This window comes from Pezoporus wallicus, unplaced genomic scaffold, assembly GCF_028554395.1.
Source record: "Pezoporus wallicus isolate ANWC-B61680 ecotype Strahan unplaced genomic scaffold, APGP_CSIRO_Pwel_v1 contig_6787, whole genome shotgun sequence".
NCBI classification, from domain to species: Eukaryota; Metazoa; Chordata; class Aves; order Psittaciformes; family Psittacidae; genus Pezoporus; species Pezoporus wallicus.
The window spans coordinates 1,916,376-1,939,938 of record NW_026636951.1 but is presented as its reverse complement, the minus strand read 5'-3'; the positions used below and the strand labels follow the sequence as shown (position 1 = coordinate 1,939,938).

The 23,563-nt window shown below is 40.6% G+C and overlaps 1 protein-coding gene across 1 annotated transcript; it reads right to left on the bottom strand.

Moving 5' to 3' along the window:
• Positions 1-7,118: 7,118 nt before the first annotated feature.
• Positions 7,119-23,454, bottom strand: CEP55 (centrosomal protein 55). The gene is made up of 8 exons (XM_057402349.1): positions 23,183-23,454; positions 21,802-22,086; positions 19,282-19,347; positions 18,582-18,723; positions 16,197-16,513; positions 10,224-10,295; positions 9,174-9,293; positions 7,119-7,630 (listed from the first exon to the last, which is right to left on the bottom strand). Exons 1-8 carry the CDS (start codon positions 23,363-23,365, stop codon positions 7,424-7,426), a joined length of 1,392 nt encoding a protein of 463 aa, XP_057258332.1. The 5' UTR covers positions 23,366-23,454; the 3' UTR covers positions 7,119-7,423.
• Positions 23,455-23,563: the final 109 nt, after the last annotated feature.

Below are 23,563 nucleotides of genomic sequence, written 5' to 3'. Positions count from 1 at the left end.
CTCAAGTTTCATTGTTCCAGGTTAAATGGAAGTTGCAGGGACCTCTGTGGAGCTGGTTAGCTAGTCTTGCAGGCAAAAATCCTGTTTCAATTTTTGTTTTCATCCTGGCTGGAAACCTGAGTCTTTGACTTCTCTATGGCAGGTAAGAGCTGTGTTACCAGGTACTGTAAGTCAATATCTTTTTTTCAGGCTGTGTCCTGACAACCATGAACTGGCATGACAGATGGGGATGGTTCAGCTTATTTATTTCTTGAGCATAAGAAATATTCTCAGAGAGAGGGACCTGTTGGGCTAGGTGATTCTGGGAGATGGTGATTCTGGTTCCATTTGGACATGACCTAAGAAAGTTTCTACCTTATTTATGCATCCTCTTGCATGTAGATTGGTGTTGAAGTCTTTGGGTCTATTTTCACGCACCTGTATCACAATGATTAAATAGTACTGACATCTGTAACAGATGTATTGCATATTTAATGTTTGCTAAGTGATTTAAATTCATTGCATTAGAAAAATTGACTTTTTGTCTTCACAAAAGATGTTCCAATCTTGTAGGTGACTCAAGCTGTGTCTATATAAGGGTTTTAGCATAAGTGGCAACCAGGGTTAGCTTTCCCTTTTCACTTTTGTTTTTGCATACCATATTGCAGCTCTTCTGCTTCTGGACACTGTTAATTCTGTGCTTATAAGTTATGCTATTTTAAGGTTTGATTCAAATGCAAGTCTGTTTTGTTTTGCTTTTTAGGAAGTTTTCTAACTGCTCACCCTCTGTATACTTTCTTATCAGTGAGCTGAAGCATTTACACCAATGCATAAGGGACAATTTTAAACTTGAAGTACAAATATAAATGCATCTGTTTGTCTTCATATAGTAGCAAGCTCACCCTTTCCAGTGTTCACTGAAAATACCAGATGCTTCTATGGATCTGTGTGATTATATCAAGAACTAATCCCTGTTTCCTCTGAGGAGTTTCATTTTCCTGTGGTCAGTATCCATTAGAAGCTGGCATGCTTTCTGGGTTATGTGCCAGGGTGCTGTAGTTTCAAGCTGTAGCAGCAGCATTACTGACCAATGCCTTAGTCAGAAACAGAGCTGCTGATAATACTCTCAGTTGATGTGCTTCTTAATAATAGCTGGGTCGGGTTTTTGTTGTCAAGACCACCAGAGGTTTTGCCAGCAGCAACACTGAGCAATTTCCTCATGACTTGCAGTAGGGGAGGGATTTCTTTCTGAACCAAGTGCAATTGTAAGCACATAATCCATCTAACAGAGAATTGCCCTGGAAGGGCATGATCTCCGTTATGCTGCATGCTAACCAAGCCTCACCAGGGTGACTCAGCTCCAGCTAGATTGTTCTAACTAGGTGGGATTGTTCCTGAACAGTTTTAGGTACTGTAGTACACTTACACATTTAGCCCATGGATTTAGGGAGTTTATCAGTGGATATAGGGTATTGGAATGGTTCATTTGGACATCACAGGATCTAATAGAACACTCTCACCAAGGAACTGAGACCCTGAGCAAGATTTACATGGTGAATTATAGTCTGATATTTAAGTACCATTGGACCTTCACTAACCTCCAGATGTGCAAAAAATCACTTGGATTCCTGCTGTTGAACTTTGATGCCGAGCCATCAGAACAAATTCTGTGGTGTGCCTCTGAAGAATTTACAAACAAAATTTGTCACCAGCCTCTCTTGCTCATGAGATGTACTCATACATTCCCTGAACACATTGGTCTGCTGGGTTGTGCTCAGTGCAGGGATTACAGATGTCATCGCTTTCCCTCATATTCAAGGACCACATGATTAGAGAATGCTCTTATTCATGAGATTGAAGAATTTTCTTGCTTGCTTTCCCTTGTTTCATTTTAGATTAACTTGCTAGGAGCAACAGGGGTTCTTCAGGTCAGAACTGGGATAAAAGCTTTACTTTTAAAAGTCGGGCATTTCTGAAAAAAGGTCTAGAGTGTGCCTGTCTGCTGCAAGAGAATCTGTGCATCCTGGAAGGTGAGGCTTGTACATAGCTAGCAGTAGCCAAGGGCTAGAGAATCAGAACAATCATTCTTATAACACCAGTGAGAGAAAGTACAGATAGCACTTTAAATACTGCTGTAAACTCTCCTGACTTACCAAGTGTAATACGCTAAATGATGTGATTTCCCACACTGTTCATGTTTGTCATTATCAGTGGCTGTTTGAGATGATTGATGAGAAATGACTTAGAGCTTCTCATAAACCATATTCAGAAAGTGTGGATGCTGAACTTAGGCTGTATAGTTTTGTGTCTAGTTGAATGAGATAACGCTGACACGATTACTGTGCTTACATTGATAAAACCCGTGCTTTTGCTGAGGCAGTGTGCTCATTCACCAGTTTTGAGCTGATCAGGGAAATTAAACCTGATTGCACTTCTGTCAAGAAGCCAGCTGGATATCACTCCGATAAGGTCCCAGGCTTGTTTCTTATAGGATATTCTGAGGCACCTTACTTTGCTCTCTCTTTTTGAAACTATTAATTCAGCATGAAATACTTACATTTTCGATTGGTCAGGGAGACAGCACAATGAATCCCTGACTGCTGGTGGGCAGCTCTGTTCCACATCTGAAAGGGGGCTGTGTGTAAAGGTCTCACTTCACGGATGTGTGTCCTCTTTGGAGTTTGCCTTTTTTGCAAGAAGGGACTGGTTTGCTATAAGCAGGCAATGCTAGAAGAGAAGTTGCATCTGTGAATCCTCAACAGCACCTCGTTTTGCGCACCTAGCCTTTCTTGAGGAGCCATGTTTCTCACTGGCTGGCTTGGCTAGCTCATACGCAATACCCTGATCCTGGAGCATCCTATGGAGGGGAGCCCAAACTCCCCAGATGCCAAAGAACTGGACAGCGTGGCACTGTCCCTTAAAACAGCGTGGGAACGAGGCACTTCCCAACATTAGGGAATTAAGTGACATCATGTTACACTTGTGTCATTTATCTTGTTTTCCATCAGGGTTGTGATGCTTGAGTGAAAACATTGATTTAAAATGGCTTTGTCTGCTCAAACTAGAAGTTTATACATAGACATGCCAGCAATATTCCGGTTGAGAAACACGGTGCAGTAAAACTGTTACTGTTATATTGACTTCTGGTGCAGTAGCTACTAATTTTGCATGGAAGTGAAATAACATGAAGAGTCAGTGCAGAGTAAGCATTGTTAACTGCTTTTTTTCTTTTTTTTATGATTTAAATCTTTTGGTGTGCTTTTTGCAGGTCTATATGTGTCATTAAAAATAGGGCTTCAAGAGACTGTGAGCACTCATCTGGCTGATGTCCCTGACCTGAAGCAACCTCACCTGCCAGAAATGGTTTAGGTAGTTATACAAGTGCCCTGTAAATCTCCAGTTGTGGAGATTTTGCAGCCTCTGTAAGTGATGTGCTTCACTGCTCTACTCCAACCACCAGAAAGATTTTCCTTATGTCAGAATTTCTGCTGGTGCAATTTTGAGCCTGTTACTCTTTTCGCTAAGCATAGGAAGACTACTTCTTCCCTCTGTATGAAATTTTGTCATTTTTCTTCATGGTCTTTTCTAGACTGCATAACCCTGATTCTTTCATGAATTTTCCAGAAACCTGAAAGACTTCTACTACATTCACATTAGTCTGAATTGCTCTGGAATAGTCAAAATTGGATACAGTATTCCAGCTGTCTCATCTGGATTGAAAAGAAAATGAAAGCTTAAGTGTAAAACATATAAGAGCCTGTTTATTCATCATGTTGTAAACCTTTTATTTCCTTACCTACCTTTTAAAATCCCACCTATGCTGCAGAATTCTCCAACACAATTGCTCACTGTGCCAGCACAATCCTGCACTGTCCTTCCCTGGGAGATACGCAACTGCCTTGCTGCAGCTGGCTGCCTTGACAAAAACTCAAACACACCCCCATACTGACAACATGGCCATGTTTTTAACACCCAGAGAGACTTTAAGCAGGACCTTCCCTTACTGCAGGGTGCATAATTCTATCACATTTTAGAGAAAGGAAAAGATTTAGAGATGCTGTAAGTAGTATTCTGAGTTGCATAGTACCACTGTACATAATGCAGCTTGTGTTACGCTCTATACTGCATCTTTCTTGTGTGATAAAGATAATTGTTTATCATTTTTAAGGTAAAACCATAGCCACAGCTGTTATTGTAATCTTAACAGTTCAATCAGATTATGAGATATGGAAACTAATGGACAGGTTGATTGCCAGATTAAAGTGGAAATGGCCAGACCTCCTCTACTGCTACATTTTCATAGCTTGTAAACTTCCCCTCTCTCTGCTTTGGAGATCCCACAAGACCAATATTACCCCTAGTTTTCTTGAAGACACCGCACCATTTACATTAGCATTCTCTGCCAGATAAACAGTGACATCCCATTGTCTCTAAATATTTGTGCTGTTCAGCATGATTCTGTTACAGCATAACCAGCACTACACCTCCCTGCCACGTTATCTGCGCAGTTAAATGTAAGCGGTTTATTGTCTAGTTTGCCTAACATCTGTAGTACAGTTATTGGCACATGGTAAATAACTGTGAAAACTGGTTATCGAAACCAAGAGCAAGAGAGAAAGTTGCACAAGCAAGCAAATGATTAGAACCTGATCCATTTGATGTAAGAAAAATAAGAGCCATCAGTTATTATTTCACAAGCAGCTCTCCTTGTGTAAAAAGTCAGTTGTTATGCAGAGCTGAGCTATCTTTACAACCACACCCATGGCATCAAATCCATTTCACACTGGCTTGCTGTTTACAAAGAACACAGTTCATGAAAGCCAGGGTTTATAAATTTGCTGGTACTAGTGAATACGTGCATTAATCCAGAAGCTTCCCCAGAACATCTTCAAATGATGCAGATTTCACAGAATTTCTGCCAGGTTGAGATTCAGTTACTTGAAATGGACATAACTCAGAAAAAGACTTCTGAAATTATAAACACAAACTACTTGAAATAACAGCATTTTAAAAATTACGTCCTGCCTTACAAAGAACTAAATTTGCAGCTAAATCCTAGCATTAAGATGAGCTCATTAGGCACAAACCTCTTTGTCCCACATCTGACTAGAGAGAGGAGCAGCAGACCTTTAGTCCTTTTTATTCTTCATTTATTTTTAGGATAAAAATAATTTTCAGTCCTAGAGAAAAAACAGTGAAACAATCTGCATGCTTTCTGGAGTTTTATAGTTGGTTTTAGTCACATGTGACAACAATATTATTTGTGGTAATGCCTTCAAAATAGGTCTTCTGATGCACTAGAATGTCGTATTGGTAATTTTCGACATACACCACTCTGATGTCAAGCAAGGTTTTTCTGTGCTTAGGTCTAATATTTAGCCGGTAGGACTGAACTAAAGTTCAGAAGAGGTGCTGAAATGAACAAAACTTTTTAAAGGCTATCACATTATCAACTTAATGATTCTCACTCTACAGTACCTGTTTCTAATGAAAAAGTGGTTTATGCTACTGAAGACTGTAGCAGGCAAACTTATTTCATCCATAATACATAAAAGATCAGAATTTCCTTTTGCAGAAACTATGCCAAGTATGCAACTGAGAATAGAATGCCAGCAGATTGGTGTGTTCTTAAAAGACAACTAACTTAAACTTCCAGAAGTAGTTTAATTAGAGATTAAAAATATTAGGGTGCAAGAAAAAGCACAGTCATTATACTGAATTTAAAAAATATCTAAAAAGAAAGACATGAAATTAAAACAATTTTCTTCATAGAAAAACCTTGAGATTCTGAAGAATAATTTCTTTTTTACTCATTAGTTCATCATATCTTTGGTCAAAAGCTGTAGCTACAATTGAGCATTAGCCTGAGACATGGTCAGTGAAAATGAAAAATGGATAGATAGTGGCTAATACAATAGATCTGGCAAACACATTTCAGATATTAAGCTAATAGCTTTTAACATTTTCTTAGGAGCATTAGATTTAATTGATAATAACATCACTTGATATTATAATAGTTACTGAAAACAACCTGGAAGACACCATCACATTTAAGAATAATGTTTAACCATCAGGGATTAGGGTGAACATAATGGGGTAAATGCACACAGCTTTGCAGCAAAATGTGATGGAAAAAGCTGGTATTACGTAGCAATCACAATCAGTGTGGCAGAGATAGACCTGGGGAATTTCAGTCCTCAGCAAACCATAAGAGTGCAAAAGAAGCAAATTTCTCTTAACTAGTGTATCTTTGTAAAATTTCCTCACTTTAATTTTTGTGGAAGGAACTGCTTGTTGAACTTAACTATGGATGCAAGGAGTAAAATGCTTGCAACAGATCCTGGTTTACAGTAAGTGCTAAAGGAAGATAACAATGTGATTGCAAATCTACAAAGGATTTTTTTTGCCCGTTTCTAATTTGTTGCAAGAATTTATTGCTGACATGTTTTCTGTATTAATAACAAAATACAGTGACAGTTCAAATCCACTAGAGCAATCTATTAAAAACTGCTCTTTTGAACTGGGATATTTGTGAAATGTAACAGATGGAATAACTGACATTTCCCAACTTTAACCTCTAAAATGCAGAAGTGCAAGCAAGTTTACTTCAGTATAATTCTACACCTAAACTTCAAGAGTGGTGTCTGACACTGTTTGAAATACAAAATTTTCCAGTACCAAGAAAGTTTTTATTTGCTAGAAATTTGGTTTTCCCAACAGCATTTTATTTTTTGAGAAGAAAAACCTTGGTCAGCATTTTTATATGAGCTCTGTCACCCTTGATTGTAGTTCAGGAAAATAAACTACTTATGATTGATGCTTTCAACATGAATCTTAAGCAGCAAAGATCTAACATGACCCTCCTGAGTTTTAATGTATCAGGATGGTGATACATTACACATGTATGATACATATATAATTATACATAATACATACACTACACACATGCGCATACCCCCGTATACATAAATATATATATATATATATATATATATATATATATATATATAGTTCACCATGAAGGCAAAAAAATCTTCTGCAGCTATTACTGTCAGTTAAGGTACAGGCACAGTCATCAGGAATCACCAGCCAAGAACTGTATATGCCAAATATTAAAATAAAGTCTGACACAATAGGTGTGCTTTTACTGCTCCCATTTTTAATAGTGCAAAAAACATACGTCGGTAGTTTGCTATTTGAAGATGTTCCTCATTCTAAAAATATTTCCATTGGCAACCAAATATGCAGTAGCTAATTTTTTGCAAACACAGTCATGTGAGGCTAAATAAATTACTATGATGTTTTTGTGGAACCGTGTTATAAAACTAGTAGTCCTTTATATAACATTAGGAAAGAAAAAAAAAAAGCTTTAAAAAGATATTTTGCCTTTGTAGAAGAGCACATTGACTGCGTATAAAGCAAATACAGTAAGTCTGTTTGGAGCTCAAGCTGTACAAAAGTCAATATGTGCTAGTAATTCTCTATGCTGACTTGTTGGATATTGCATTTTACACCTGGGACACTCAAGAAAACTTTCATCAAGAAGGTTGGAATGTTTTGGAGAAGGACTTCCGTCATACACGGTCAACTTTTCTTCAAATGCAACTTGCAAGTCCTCTTGCAGCTCCATACGTCCAGATTCCTGGATTTTCTGGAAAAGAAGATTAAGTGTAAGGTTGGGGCATGCATGCACTGATCAGATATTAAGGTTTTATGGCACACAAGCCTTGTGTGTATTAAGGCACTAAAGGTAGAATTTTAAAGATGGCTAAATGCAGTGACACTACTCGTGCTAAAACCAGAGGGCTTGTTGTACAATTCTAACACATTTAGATTAGATTGTAGCTAGCTTTTCTACAGACTATTTAAGACAGGTTTGCCCACAGTGTCTGACTGGGAATCCTTCCCCAGCCATCTTCCTACCTGCTCACACACTATGTTCCCTTAATAAAACAATGCCTCGATCACCTCTACATAGGATACTGCCTAATTACCTTCCCCGAAACTCTACTTCTGATCTCATGTGTGAAGTTCTTGTCAAGCACTCTGTCCCTAACTGCAAAAGGCACCTGTCCATTTCACAGCTGCTCCTCCAGCTTCTTAGCACAGAGGAACTCAAAGTTGTAACTTCCCTGCTCTGCCCAAACTTTTGCTCTACTCCCAACAGACAAGTTTTCCAGTGGTCTCCCCAGGCAGCTGCAGCAGTGAATGCCATCTTAGCAAGTGGGGCTCTCCCAGGGGCAACACATGTTGAAGTGTTGTGAAGTGAGTGAGGAACACCAGAATCTCTGGATTCATTCCATTCCCTTCCTCTTTTGAGAAAATACTTCAAGTTGCCTACAACTAAAAGGGAAAGCAGTCTGGCAGAGTTGCAGAAGAAATCCTCATATGCAACATGTTAGGAACTTTTGCCTTTATCTTCTTTGTAAAAATCAGAGTGGCCCCAGACCTGATCTAATGAGGGTCATGGGTTCCATTTTTGAAGCTCATTTAAGTCTAGAACTGCAATTTTGACAATCTTATTCAGCTATCACCTAATCTTACAAGGTTAGGCAATCCTGGATAAAGCAGAGCAAAACAGACCGATGGCTTGCTTAATACTTAATCTTTCCCTATAAATTTCTCCATTAAGTTTAGGGTTCAAGTCTAGGTGGCTTTCTTGGGCTTATATAATAAGCAGCAAACAAACCACATTCCTCACAATACAACAAATGTCTTTATTCATTGTAGTAGGGGGCTTGTCTTTTTGGACACGAAAGCCCCAGGTTTTAATGGCCTACCCATCCTGCATCAGATGGTGGTGGGGGAGGAATTCAACTTCTATGTTTCTGGATTCCATCCTATTCACCAGCAGCAAGACTGAATAGAAGCATAATGCAGCTTTGCCATTGTACAACAGACAAAACTAGATAACACATTGTGATACAAAACACAGTTACTTTCCCCGCTCAGGAACCTGACTGTTCTGGATCTGCTGTACTAGGTCTGCATGCATGCTGTAAAGAAAAATGATGCCTAATTAGCTGACATAGGGCTCTGCATCTTGCGGACACACACCTAAAGGATGTAAGGACCTACAGGGAATATTTGATGACATGAACAGAAGACTCACTACACTTGAAATAAGATGTGAAAAGATGCACATTTATGCAAAATTCCTGACTAAATTCACCTGCAAGTTATTCAGTACATACCAGAGGTTCCAGACGGGCTATTTGCTCCCTAGCCTCACGCAGTTCCTTAAGGACTTCGTTTAACTGGTGCTGCAAGTTCTGCTGATCAAGATGTTTATTCTCAAAGTCTGTGGTGCATATCTGCATCAGGCAACCCCCCCAGAGTGAAAAGTAAAGAATTAAGTTCACAATTATTAACAACTGGGGGAGGGGGTGTCCCCTTCTATATACTTAAGTTTTATTCTGCAATCATATCTTATAATGTAATTCTAGAAAAAAAAAAAAAAAGTGCCTTGTTGCTTTCACTACAGTGAAATTCATACATGCCCAATTATGAAAATCTTCTCCCCTAGCAGAGGTGGAATTTGAAGTTATTTTGGTTGGAACACACTTCAAGCTGTCTTGCAATTTTAAGCTGAGCATTGTACAGAAAATCATGTGTGTAAGTTCTCATTAAAAATGACAGTTTCTCATTAAAAATGACAGTTCTCATTAAAAAAGACAGGATCTTTCTTGTATCAAGATAATTTGGTCAGGAACTATGGGTAATACTGTACACCCAAGCCTAGAAAATAAATGAAACTCCCCCCCCCCCCCAATAACATCAGTTAGAGGTAAGAATGTTTTTGGAAAAAAATAGAGAATATGAAAAATATAGCAATGCAATTATTTGTACATTACAAAACTTCAATAAGCTGATTGGTTTTAGCCTGTTTCCCATACCTAATCTGAGGCTGTACAGTTGATAAGTGATTGTGAAGAAAACATAAAATCATAGAATAATTAGGGTTGGAAAAGAGCTTAATATCATCTAGTTCCAACCCCCTACCATGGGCAGGGACACCACACACTAAACCATGTCACCCAACACTTTGTCCTGTAAAAGGTTATAGATCTTAGTCTTGATACATGTCAATTTTTGGAAGCATGAAGAGATTACTAGGCATGAATATTCAACTGTGAGTATTACTTTATTTAATATATTAATCACTCTTACATTTGAAGTTAGTCTAGAAAGCCCTTGTGTATAATACAAATTAAGTATCAGCATCTCAGCATGTAATTGGGTACCTGTTGTTCCAACAAAGCTATCCTACTGTGTTCCTCCTGCCGTTTGAGCAATAATTTACGAAGAAGTTGCACCTACAAGGAAGAGAAACATTTTTAACAAAATTCCATATACAACAGTTAATAAGCTTGACAAATAATAACTCTAAAATGGGGTGGAAGTAAACTTTTATATTCCAACACCAACAGAAAACGTATGCCTGGTATGCAACAGACAAACCAAATTCAAATGTCTGTACTTCCCTGGGGTTTTCCCCAGGGAAACATTATTATTGCATTGAGGAAACAAAAACCTTAACTTCCTTAGACAATTGCCTAACACAAACAAAAATGTGCACACATAACTGTATTTGTGCTAACATGCCATGATCTTAATAAAAAACAAGCAATGTTTTTTTTTTCATAGAACAAGTTCAAGACTCGGGAAGTGCTATACTATAACGGATTATGTAAATATATACAATAAAATATCCTCCATTAACAGCAGGTAGCAACTCTTATAGTGAATGCCGTTGTTCAGCTAAAAAAAAAAAAAACAACCCACAACCCAACAAAAATCACCAAAAACCCCCCAAAACAACCCCCTTTTAATCATTATTAATCAGAGAGAAGCAGCCTGCATTTCGAGAGCTAAACTGTTGCTCCAGGCACCACAGTAGGCTATGAGAATTTCATTCTTATATTTATTCTCAGCTCTGTATTGCTTTGTTATTGACCCCAAAACTTCTCCAAGCAGCAAGTCTATCTTATTTGGATTCACTGCAGACAGTCCTTCAAGGAGGACCTTCCAGTTTCTCTTCAGCAGATGTGTAGTCATGATTTTATGTTTGAAAGAAGAAACAATAGATTTATTTTGTTTTTTTTTTTTTGTTAGTAACACCATGCTTATAGGAATATTCCGAGACACCAGACACCACTGTACCACTGTCACTGTGGACCAGGAGCGCGGTGAACAGAGCGGGCAAACAGAGCGGGTCGAGGCACTTTGCGCAGGCAGGTGAGCAGGATGGTGAGCCCTTGGCGTATGACCAGGGCCTGGTCCACGAGCTCTGCTCTGGCTGCCCCGGCGGTGGCCAGCGTAGGCACCCAGGCAGAGCCGATGAGAGGGGAGGCTGCAGTGCAGAGCTCGGGGTGTAGAGAGTGCCTGCACCGGTCTGGTGAGGGAATGGTGCACAACGGGCTGGGCTGCACTCGGTGCTCCCTGGTGGAGGTCCCCCTGCAGCAGGGGCTGACCTGCGGGACGCTGTCAGTAGGCTGCGAGATGTCAGGGAAGCTGAGAGGAAGCAGGAATGCTTGCTCCTGGCCCAAACTGTGCAGGAGCCTCAAGCTTCCCCTCTAGCTCATGAAGGAAAGAAGGAGACCGTTAACCTGGGAAGCTGGGAATTAGTGACAGAAAAAAAAAAACAAGAAAAGGAGGAAAAGGACAATCAAAAGCAAGGGGCTTCCCCATCTGTTGTCCCCATGCAGAAACTCTTTGCTGTCCTGCAGGGGGCTAATGAGGAAACACACTCGAGCCAGAAACAGCCAGCTGATGCACTGGTAAAGATCTCTACTGGTGCTGCCAGGAAAAAGCAGCACCGTAGTAGCAGGGGACTCTACACTGAAAGAGACAGAGGCACTCATCTGTCGGCCTGACCCCGTCTCATGGGAGGTGTCTTGCCTACCAGGGGCATGGATCAGAGATGTGGCAGAGAGGATACATGTGGGTGCTAGGGATATAGATAGTAGTAGCCTGGGGAACATAAAGAAGGGCTACAGAGCACTGGGGGAGGTGATTAGGGGCTCTCGAGCTCAGATTGTCTTTTCTTCAATTATCCAGGATACAGGGGAGGACCTAAAAAAAGCTAGGATGATCAGCCAGGTTAATAAATGGTTAGAAGGGTGGTGTCATAGTCAGGGGTTTGGGTGTCTTGAACACAGGACCCAAGTTTGTAGGCCAGGTCTAGTGGGGGCTGGTGGAGCTGGTCTGATGATAAAGAAGGGAAAGAGCAGTTTTGGTAGGAGGCTTGCCAGACTGGTCAAGGAGGCTTTATACTAGATGGGGGGGCATCATTCCATCCCAACACACCCTGTCAGTTGCCAGCACCTATAATAAATGCTCGGAGCAATGTAGAGATACCCCAGCCGCGCCAGCCAATGAGCCGGCTTCATTTGGAGCTCAGCTCAGACGCCTCTATACAAATGCCTGTAGCATGGGGAACAAACAAGAGGAATTAGAGATGCGTGCACGTCTACAGGAATATGATATAACAGGCATCACAGAAACATGGTGGGATGGCTCCTATGACTGCAGTGTTGGAATGGAAGGTTACAGGCTCTTTAGAAAAGACAGGCCTGGCAGGCGGGGAGGGGGAGTTGCCTTTTATGTTAGGGATAGGCTGGAGAGTATGGAACTGTCTGGGGACAGGTGAGCAGTTAACAGAGAGTTTGTGGGTCAGGGTTAAAGGGAATGTAGCTATGGGAGACATTACTGTGGGGATCTGTTACAGACGCCTGATCAAGGAGAGCCTGCGGATGAAGCACTCCATAGACACACAGGAAAAGCCTCACGCTCGCAGGCCCTTGTTCTCATGGGTGACTTCAACGACCCTGACATCTGTTGGAAGGACGGTACAGCCTGGCACAAGCAATCCAGGAGGTTCCTCGACTGTGTACAAGACAACTTCCTTCTGCAAGTAATTGAGGAGCCGACAAGGAGAGGTGCCACCAACAGGGAAGGGCTGGTTGGAAATGTGACGCTCCAGGGCAGCCTTGGATGCAGCGATCATGAGATGCTCGAATTTGAGATCCTCAGGACAGTGAGAAGAGCGTGCAGCAAGCTCACTGCCCTGGACTTCAAAAGAGCAGACTTTGGCCTCTTCAGGAACCTGCTTAGGAAGGTTCCATGGGATACAGCCCTAGAGGGCAGGGGGGCCCAAAACTCTTGGTTGATATTCAAGGATCACCTGCTACAAGCTCAGGAGTGTTGCATCCCAACTAGAAGGAAGTGCAGCAGGAGGGCCAGGAGACCTCCTTGGATGGATAAGGAGCTTCTGAGGAAAATTCAAATGAAAAAAAGAGGCTTATAATAAGTGGAAGCAAGGACAGGTGGCATGGGAAGAGTACAGGGATGTTATCTGGAAAGCTGGGGAGCAGGTTAGGAAAGCTAAGGCCCAGTTAGAATTAAACTTAGCTAGGGATATTAAGGATAACAGGAAGGGATTCTACAAGTACATAGCAAATAAAAAAAACAGACAAGGGAGAACGTAGGCCCCCTCAGGAAGCTCTCGGGAGAACTGGCTACACAGGATTTGGAGAAGACTGAGGTTCTGAATGACTTCTTTGCCTCAGTCTTCACTGCAAATGCTCTGACCACATCACCCAAGCCTTGGAAGGCAGATGCAGGGACTGTGAGAATGAAGACCTTGCGCCCACTGTAGGAGAGGATCTGGTTCGAGACCATCTTAAAAACCTGAACATGCACAAGTCCATGGGTCCTGATGAGATCCATCCGCGGGTCCTGAAGGAGCTGGCAAAAGAAGTTGCTAAGCCACTGGCCATCATATTTGAGAAATAATGGCAGTCAGGTGAAGCTCCTGATGACTGAGAAAAGGGAAATATAACCCCCATTTTCAAGAAGGGGAAAATGGATGACCCAGGGAATTACAGACCAGTCAGTCTCACCTCTGTGCCTGGCAAAATCTTGGAGCAGATTCTCCTGGAAGGCATGCTAAGGCACACAAAAATCAACAAAGTGCTTGGTGACAGCGAGCATGGCTTCACTAAGGGGAAATCCTGCCTGACCAATCTGGTGGCCTTCTATGATGGGGCTACAGAACTGATGGACAGGGGTAGAGCAGTTGATGTCATCTACCTGGACTTGTGTAAAGCGTTTGACACTGTCCCACACGATGGGGATGGACCACTCGGTGGATAAAGAACTGGCTGAATGGCCGCACATAGAGAGTTGTGGTCAATGGCTCAATGTCCAGCTGGAGACCAGTAATGAGTGGTGTCCCTCAGGGGTTGGTGTTGGGACTGGTCTTGTTCAACACCTTTGTGGCTGACATGGACAGTGGGATTGAGTGCGCCCTCAGCAAGTTTGCCAATGACACCAAGCTGTGTGGTTCGGTTGATGCGCTGGAGGGAAGCAATGCCATCCAGAGGGACCTTGACACACTTGTGAGGTGGGCTGATGCCAACCTCATGAAGTTTAACCATGCCAAGTGCAAGGTCCTACACCTGGGTCAGAGCAATCCCAGGCACAGCTACAGGTTGGGCAGAGAAGAGATTCAGAGCAGCCCTGTGGAGAAGGACTTGGGGGTGTTGGTTGATGAGAAAATGAACATGGGCTGGCTTCAGTGTGCGCTTGCAGCCCAGAAAGCCAACCGTATCCTGGGCTGCATCAAAAGGAGCGTGACCAGCAGGTTGAAGGAGGTCATCCTGTCCCTTTACTCTGCTCTTGTGAGAAATCACCTGGAGTATTGTGTGCAGTTCTGGTGTCCTCAACATAAAAAGGACATGGAACTGTTGGAACAAGTCCAGAGGAGGGCCAAAAGGATGATCAGGGGACTGGAGCACCTCCTGTATGAAGACAGGCTGAGAAAGTTGGGGCTGTTCAGCCTGGAGAAGAGAAGGCTGCGTGGACACCTCATAGCAGCCTTCCAGTATCTGAAGGGGCCCTATAGGGATGCTGGGGAGGGACTCTTCATTAGGGACTGTAGTGATAAGACAAGGGGTAATGGGTTAAAACTTAAACAGGGGAAGTTTAGATTGGATATAAGGAGGAAATTCTTTCCTGTTAGGGTGGTGAGGCACTGGAATAGGTTGCCCAGGGAGGTTGTGAATGCTCCATCCCTGGCAGTGTTCAAGACCAGGTTGGACAAGGCCTTGGGTGATACGGTTTATTGTGAGGTGTCCCTGCCCATGGCAGGGGGGTTGGAACTAGATGATCTTAAGGTCCTTTCCAACCCTAACTATTCTATGATTCTATAACTCTAACTCTCCATGCAGGGGAAGCAGCAAAGTGCTCATATTCCAAACAAAAGAAGGGAAGCACTGAATATTTTTAAATACAAATACACAGCACGTATATGTCTTCTCCCACTTCTTATCAGCCAGAGATGTCAAATTCATTGAGCTCAAAAAAAAGGAGGAAGGAAGGAAGAATTAAGAAGAAATTTTTTTTAACTGCAAGTCATCACAGTACTCTCTGGAACAATTAGAATCTGATGCAAAAGCCGCAGAACAAATCTAGCAACAGCATAAACCACAGGTCTTGAGCAGCCTGATGGGCACTCCTTAGATTTATAACTACAGAACTCTGCTCAGTGGTTTCTACCATAGCTGTTTTCAAGATAGAAACAACTTAAGGTCCATTCCTTCCTTTGCTTATCTGGCCCTTGCTTTATAGTACTCAGATGTGCCTGCATAGTTATTATGCATGGCATTATATAGAGAATCAAATGCAGGAACTCATCTGAATGGAAACACAAACAAACCGAAGCCCCCAGCTGCACAGCCATGGTTGTTGGCTGAAGGCACTATCCAGGGGCATAGCTGCTCCTCCAGGAAGTAAAACTACAAGGCCACATGTGCATTGCAGCAGCCAGGAGACAGCACGTCAGTGATATTCCACAGTTAGGACTGCATGATAAAGTAGCCTGTACGGACTTGAATTTTTACCTTTCCTTTTTCTTTACCCTGAGGATGAACTAGATTAGAATAAATTATTCTCTTGCTTCTCCCTCTTGTGTCCCACAAGACCAGGGAAATAAGTGAACAAGTAAGTGAAGTTTCCTTGTTTAAACAACAAGAGTTTGATTTTGATGCAACCCAATATATTACAGAATTCAGTTTTAAGAGAAGGACCTAAGTCTAGCAATACATAAAGAACAGTCAACAGGGTGGGGAATGGTCCATTCTGATTCAGTATGACTTTTCAGCTCTCTTGATTCTTTGGAAATGTACCCTAAACTTCCAAATGCATCCACCTACCTGACATAAAAGATCTTCAGACTTTTTCTTTTCTTCTCTGAGCTGCCATTTAATAGCTTCATTTTCTTGTTTTAATCTCTGCACTTTCTCTTCTTTCATTTTATTTTCATTTTCTAGAGTCTTGGTTGCAGCAACCTGTTGTGACTGCAATAAGGCATTTAAACTCATTATTTCTTGTTGTGTTTCTTCGTACTTCTTCTTGAATTTGTTAAGTTCAGATCTTAGCTGAGTTACAGTGCTTCTTTCAGTCTCGAGATCAGTCTTAGCAGTTAGTAGCAGCTGGTCATAATATTTTTGCTTTTCCTCTTGTAGATGACCTTAAAGAGTCAAAAATAATTGAGATAGTAATGTGGGGGGAAAAAAAAACAAAATAAAACACACCTTAAACATCAGAACATCAAATCCTTGACAGTATTTTAAGACATAATGATAGAAATCGACATTCTAGGCTATTACACAGCTCAGATTCATACCAAACTTTACCTAAAACAACTTTCAGCAAAGCCTCCTTCCCAATATAGTTACTTGCAAACTGCAACTTGGCTTGTGTATAGTATTCTGTGCTACAGCTTCCTTCACTAACCCTTATAGCAACAATACAGCCTTTGCCCTGACTATACAAGTTCCATGTACTACACGTAGTTCTTATATGGCCTCATACATAACACAGATGCATGGGAATCAAAGCCCAAAGACACCAGATTCTCACTTCCAGATCTAAATCTCCTTAACCAAAGTTCTGGCATTACTCCCTCCCCAGATATCCCTGGGAGCTGATGGGCTGTATTTCACCACTGTTGACCAAAGCCAGACAATCCATTACCTTTTGCAGACTATCTTCTTCAAATTTTATGCCATTATTTACTTCTAAATTGCAAACAGAAAGGACTAGGATGCTTTTATTTAAAAAAGCCTGCTTCATGGCTAGTGACTGTTACTTCAACCAGAGTTTGAAAAAAATTCTGCCTAGTGGCCCAAGAAAAGTTTAGCAAATAGGAGAAAAAAAAAAATAAAAACTAAAAGCAAAGAGGCAATCTGTAGAAATTCAGTGGTAATACAAAATATACCTAGAAGCAGAACAGGGAATGCAGAATTCCACAGGCTTTGCTGATTTATGGCACTGCAAATTTCTTGACTTTGTTACTTTTCCTACTGAAGGCTTCACCTCATTCTTCAAAGTGTCATTTACAAGGAAGAGTATCTTGCTTGACTATTCTTCCTCACCTTGACTGCAAACTAGGCCTTACCTTCTTATTAGCAATACTGCTTTATAGAGTGGCAAGATCCTCAGGTACACATGGAGTTTTTTCCAAGGAAAAATTTGCCATATCTACTTTCAACTTGTACAGTTAAGTTCTTAGAAACTTGGATTTTTGCTACTGTCTAGCTGACTGAAGAGAGGAACTTTCTTTACTCCTAGTCTCCTGGCTGTTCTGATGACAGAACTGACTGCAATAATTCTGAGCTACATTTCCTGGTGAGCTACTGCAGTCTGCTCCCTCTAAAATACTGTTCATGAATTTCTAAACAGCACCAAAACAAGATTATGGTATTTTACTGCTTTCCATAAAGATTCAAGGAGTAATACAGAAACCAAGCCACTGCACTTGAATTACTAAGTGGCAAGTACCTGTGGGCATACTTTTGCTCGAGATGATGCTAATTCTAGTGAATTTACCTTGCAGGTCAGTTGCAGCACATACAAAATTAAGAATTACATAATAAGAAAAGCAAGCCAAACCCTTTTGGTTCTTTTGTTCAATGTGATTTTAATATTATTCCACATGCTGGTCAAGCACAAAGTCAATCTGAATGTGTGTTACTGAGAGGGTGCTCATTATTGAGGAGCTGCATAGCACGGAAGTGGAGGTGGCCAGATATATATTGCAAAACACTCCTCTGGATAGCTGCCAAAACCTATGACAGGTTTTCATGCTCTGTAACAACTGTTCGGATGAGTGAAGAACGTGGCAGTCTTGAGTCATTTTTATAATATTTATCTTGAAACAAGTAAATTTAAAAAACCTGATCCACACCTAGCTAATAAATCCTTAATGCATCCATTATGTAGGTTGAAAGTGTACTTTGAAGGATGGGAGACACATATATATTTGCCTTGACACTTTCCACAAACAGAAAGGTTGCTAATAGAGTGTCAAGGCTGTTAAAAACCATCTCTGAAATAGATAAGAACATGAAATACTGTTGATCAAGTAACAGAGATAGATAACAGGAAGCAAAGAAATTTTACTTAGCCAAGTTTTACCATTAAACAAAAATGTTGAGAAGGAAGTCTTGATTTTGTTTTATTGTGCTATAATTTGTTTTCAGAAAACTTACTCTATAGGTTTCGGTCACTTCTGGGAAAAAAAGTAAAGTCAATACCTTCAGAACTGAATTCTTTAGATTGTTGTTGGCTGCCTATTTCTGACTTCTGTTCAAGTTCAAAGATCCTTCCAAGCAAGCCCCTGACATATGCCTCACGTTGTTGGTCATACAGTAGCCACTGTTGGTTTTTCTCAAGTGCCTTCATGAAAAGGAACAGAAGTACAATAAGAAAGCCTCTAGTAATTTATCAGATTTCAAAAGTATTAGTCTTATTTCTTAATATTAAAGTTACATATTATACAGTTAAAAAAGATAAGCTAGTTAATTCTGCTGCAAAATGTAGTAATCTCTGTGCAACAATTACAGCACATCTTCATTTGGAAAAATAAGTCAGGTTTCTGAGCATAAGTTAAAATTGCAGCAATATTAAATACTGACTGGCTTACTTGGAAAGGGGAAATGACTTAAAAATGAAGATTTCATGAGTTATGCCCAGATTATGAAGAACTAACCTTTCATCCTCAAATATAAAATAAATACAAAATAACATATCTTGAAAGTAGAATAAAATAAGAGTATCATTGCAACCGTAAGTTTGCAAGAACAAGGACATAGATTTTACGTCTGATTAAACCACAGAATTTTTCCATTTGGAAGGGACTACTCTGAGTTCCCATACTACCTAAAACCATATATGGCATTCTTATGCATCTTGACGCAGATGATTTGTACTTGCAGTGTTGTACAGGAAACTTACATCTTTCAGTTGTTTTTCAACCTCGTGAAGATTAGTTGGTGATCCGGTGCTGTTTGTTACAGCTTCCTGCAAAGAGCAACCCATTAGTGTTCTTTAAAATGGATGGCTGAAACAGCAAAGCTAGTCCTGTATCACGGAATCACAGAACGGTTAGGGTTGGAAAGGACCTTAAGATCATCTAGTTCCAACCCCCTGCCATGGGCAGGGACACTTCACACTGCCTTGAGCACTGACAGGTATGGAGTGTTTATCACTTCTTTGAGCAACCTGTTCCAGTGCCTCATCACCCTCACAGTAAAGAATTATCCAACCTAAACTTCCCCTGTTTAAGTTTTAACCCCTTACCCCTTGTTCTGTCACTACAGTGCCTAATGAAGTCCCTCTCCAGCATCCTTGTAGGCCCCCTTCAGATACTGGAAGGCTGCTATGAGGTCAATAACTATTAATCTCACACAAATAGGAGAAGTTTAAGGATCTTCATAGTCTTTTTTTTTTTTTCTAAAGAGGATCTAAGTTATAGAGAAAATAATTTCATATATTTAAAATAAAGTCTCCTGCTAGATACAGGACAAAGATTTACATTTAATTTATTCCATAACTCTGCAACTCATAGTTACAATAAAACTAAGAAGCCTGTCATGTGTTTTTTTTCCCAACTGCTATCTTGGAAGACCCGAAGGGTGCAGGAGAGCTGAAAAATGAAGTTATTTAGGGTATTATTTAAATACACATAAAAGACATTTGTTATTTTTCATAACCTCATACCGGTTACCAGTTTGACAATAAGCCAGACCCATAGGATTGTTGTGAAAAGCTGGAGACCGGGACAACTTCATTGGGATAACAGTAAGATTATAAAGCTCTGGGAAAGCAAGCAAGCCTGTCTGAAACCACAAGGACATAGTGACTGATTTTCTGAGACTGATGCATAGCAGAGTGCTTAACGTATGAGGTGGAGTTTTTTAGGCTCATCTAAAGCTAGAGAGTAGTTAAACAGTTCTAGTGCTTTCATAATCTGACATGTTTATTCACTGCATGCTAGAAAGCTTTTCTGAAATTGTGTAGAAATAAGGGGACTTTAAGGAGAGGAAAAAAAAAAAACAAAGTAGGTTACTTTCCTAATCCAAGCTGCATTTTCTCAAAATTTTCCTGTGATTTCTTTTAACATAATTGACAAGGTTTATAACTGAAAAAAATACAGAAGTTTGAATGCAGTCATTAAATATCAGCACTTCCTAATCAAAATAGGATTGAGAGACACTACAGTTACTTAGCTTCCTATTTCCATGAAAATTAAAATTCTGCCTCAGTGAAAACTCTCAAAATTGTGTCATGCAACTGTTACTTCTATTTTAAAGTATCCCTGCTGCTCAGGTGCCACCTAGCAGTTTCAAGTGGCATTGCTAGACTTTCAAGTATTCCAAGTCATCCAGTCAAAACATCAGTAACATTTTGCTGTCCTCTGTTGATAAATCAATTTAAAAGATTAAACGAAAATTCTGGCTTTAAACTAAAAGATATTCTGGTAGTTCATTGACAAAACTATCGTGGAAATATCTTGAAAATTAACATACATTTTAAATTCTCTACCAAATTTGAACTTTTGATATTGAAAATAACCACATTGCATTAAAGTGGTATTTTCCAAGATACTGCATTATTAGAAGTGACACAGATAGGTATTATCATTGAAAATTAGTAGTTTAAGATATTTTGCTATGTATTTGGCTAAAGCTGACTTTCTAGAAATTACCCGATTTCCATGCAGAGCACAGAGAACCAGCACCATCTGGTGGAAAAGACTTACAGGCACCTGTTTTTAGGTACCGAGTTCCCTGTGCCCCTTGATGAGATACCAGTACTTTTTCTCTGGAACATATGGACAAACCGGAGTGGAAAAAACAGCTGTAGAAAAGTAAAAGCACTTGTAAAAGCTGCCCAGTGCCTGGCACCATGCTTATTAACCACTTTAAATGAGAGAAGCAACTCATTAGTCATCTTCTCTTCTGTCATATTGATTTACTATGTGTGATGTCATGTAGGGTACAGACAACTAGTTTTAACAACTAAGGAGCAAATGAGGATTCATAAGAGCAGGGAAAAAGACATTCTCATGACTGAAGCTGAATAGGTGAGGAAATCAGTTCATCCTTGTTAATGCCGCATGTTCCTGTTACTGCTGCCTTCTCAGTGTGTTTAATTACTGAGCATACAAGTCCAAGGAGAGCACAATATCTGCTTAACCAACAGCAGATCATTACATGTGGTACCACCAGTCATACCACTTGCATGTGAGCTTGAAAAGGGACATTATAGTACAGCATTAGAGAATTCCCTCCTCAGCTGCAATGCCTGAAGTCATGCTCCCTGACCATTTATCATTCAGTCTGGATAGTAGCTATTGTCAAGAATATTTCAGCATGCAACACAACTCAATTAAAAATCCATCCAAAATTTTATAACCAAAATTTTATATGGGTGCTTAGTGGGCGCAAATTCCAGTGTTTCTTCAATGCTTACCTGAGATGCTTGAGAAGTACCAGTTCTGTTTTCAAGCTCAGAACATTTTGCAGTAGCAGTGGCTAAATTACACGTTAACCGGTTCATTTCTTCTGATAGAGAACAAATTAACTGATCTTGCTTTTCTGCTTCCTTTGTTTTTTCCTCTAGTAGACTTTGTAATAAGGAGACTTCACTATTCTTGGTTTTGGACTTAAGCCTGTCTTTGAGGTTTTGGATTTCTTTGTCCTTCTCTCCAAGAAGATGGTTGTGTTTTTCTTTTTCTTTTTCAAGGGAAAGAATTTTCTAATGAAACAGAATTAAAAGTGACACAAATGAGTGTCAGTCTACGCAACAAATGCATTAGCAAGTTTACAACAGTTTGAGGAGATACTCGCTTTGAAAGGTTCTCTCTTAGCCTTTAATTAGCTGAGAATATTACTTCTTACTCAAAACAGACAACATTACAGTGGTCATCTGAAATATTTCAAGTGATAGTAAAAGCAGTCTGAGGTAGATGAAAAAAGGAAAGAATGCAAAGAACCAAATTTCACGGACTTGTTAGGTACCGAGTTTTGTATATGAACACAGATCACAAAAGTATATGAACCTGAAAACACAAGCAGTACGAGAACTGTAAAACACATCCAGTTAAGTGGTTGGTGATGCTTCTTAGCACTGTTCGGCTTATTATTAGCTTTTGAGAAGCAGCAGACCTTGCAAACTAAATGATAGTAAGTGAAGTTACAAAAGTGTTCAGCATTTGAAGTTGAAGCATTCAGCAGAAGGATTGTTTTCCAAATTATCCAGCCTTTCAATTTCAAAATGTGCTTTAGAAGACATTTTCAACAGGCACTCTCTTTTCAGTAGACCTCCAGCACAAGTAATTATTACACAGCATTAGCAATGCATTTGAGATGCCCTGGGGCGCTATTTAAGCTTCTGAGTCTTAGTTTCAGCCCTCTAGGTTGTAATAGAAGAATGTGGTGAACTGATTGCAGTTTTATTTGCTTATAGCTGACAGAGAACATAGTTCAAGCAAATACTTTGCACCTTCTGGCATATGTCCTAGGCAACTGTTTGAAAACATAATGCTCTTTGTAGGTAGTGCTCAAAATGATTCTCTGAGACCAGCTGTTCTGAACAGCTGGACATGGAAGGACAGGCCTTAATGGAACTCTGACCTCAAGCCTTTGTATTTGACAGCCTTGTCAGATGGCAGTAATTTTATTAGTTCAGTCATCATTGAAAAATATCAAGCTAAACCAGCATTGACATCAGAGTAAACTAAGCGGTAGATGAAAGATCGGCATCTTCCTTAAAGTGGGACACACTCAGACTGATGTGAGCCGTACAAAATTAGACCATCACAAAAGCCACTTCAAGTCAAACATCACCTCACCTCCAGGAGCACGCTCCTTTCTGGATCAGTTATTCTGCTTTTCCCTTTAATGATTTCCTCCATCGATTTCCTGATGGCAGCGTTCTCCTGCTTGCACTTCTCGAGCTCACCCTCACCTCTGGAGCTACCCGACTTCAAGCCCCACTTCCCAACTATTATATCCTTGGCGGTCTTGGAGTTCATCTTTGAGCACCTGTAAAAAACAAACGTTACGGGATGGCAGCCCTTTCTGCAGGCAGGACGTGACACCCGGCACGAGTTTAAGCACGCACGGGCCCGTGAACGAGTTGGGTCCCAGCGGGGAACGGGGCTTCCAGCCCGCGGCGGACCCACCAGCCTGGCCCCGTTTACCGAGAGTTTGAATCCCGCGGCTACCAGCAT

What these genes read in the sequence shown, in the direction of transcription:
- CEP55 (XM_057402349.1), bottom strand. Translation starts at nt 23,365, where the DNA reads ATGAACTCCAAGACCGCCAAGGATATAATAGTTGGGAAGTGGGGCTTG. An exon ending in AAAGGAGCGTGCTCCTGGAG is followed by an intron (nt 22,087 to 23,182) that starts GTGAGGTGATGT and finishes CTGTTTCATTAG; the next exon opens with AAAATTCTTTCCCTTGAAAA. An exon ending in TAAAGAATTCAGTTCTGAAG is followed by an intron (nt 16,514 to 18,581) that starts GTATTGACTTTA and finishes TGACTCTTTAAG; the next exon opens with GTCATCTACAAGAGGAAAAG.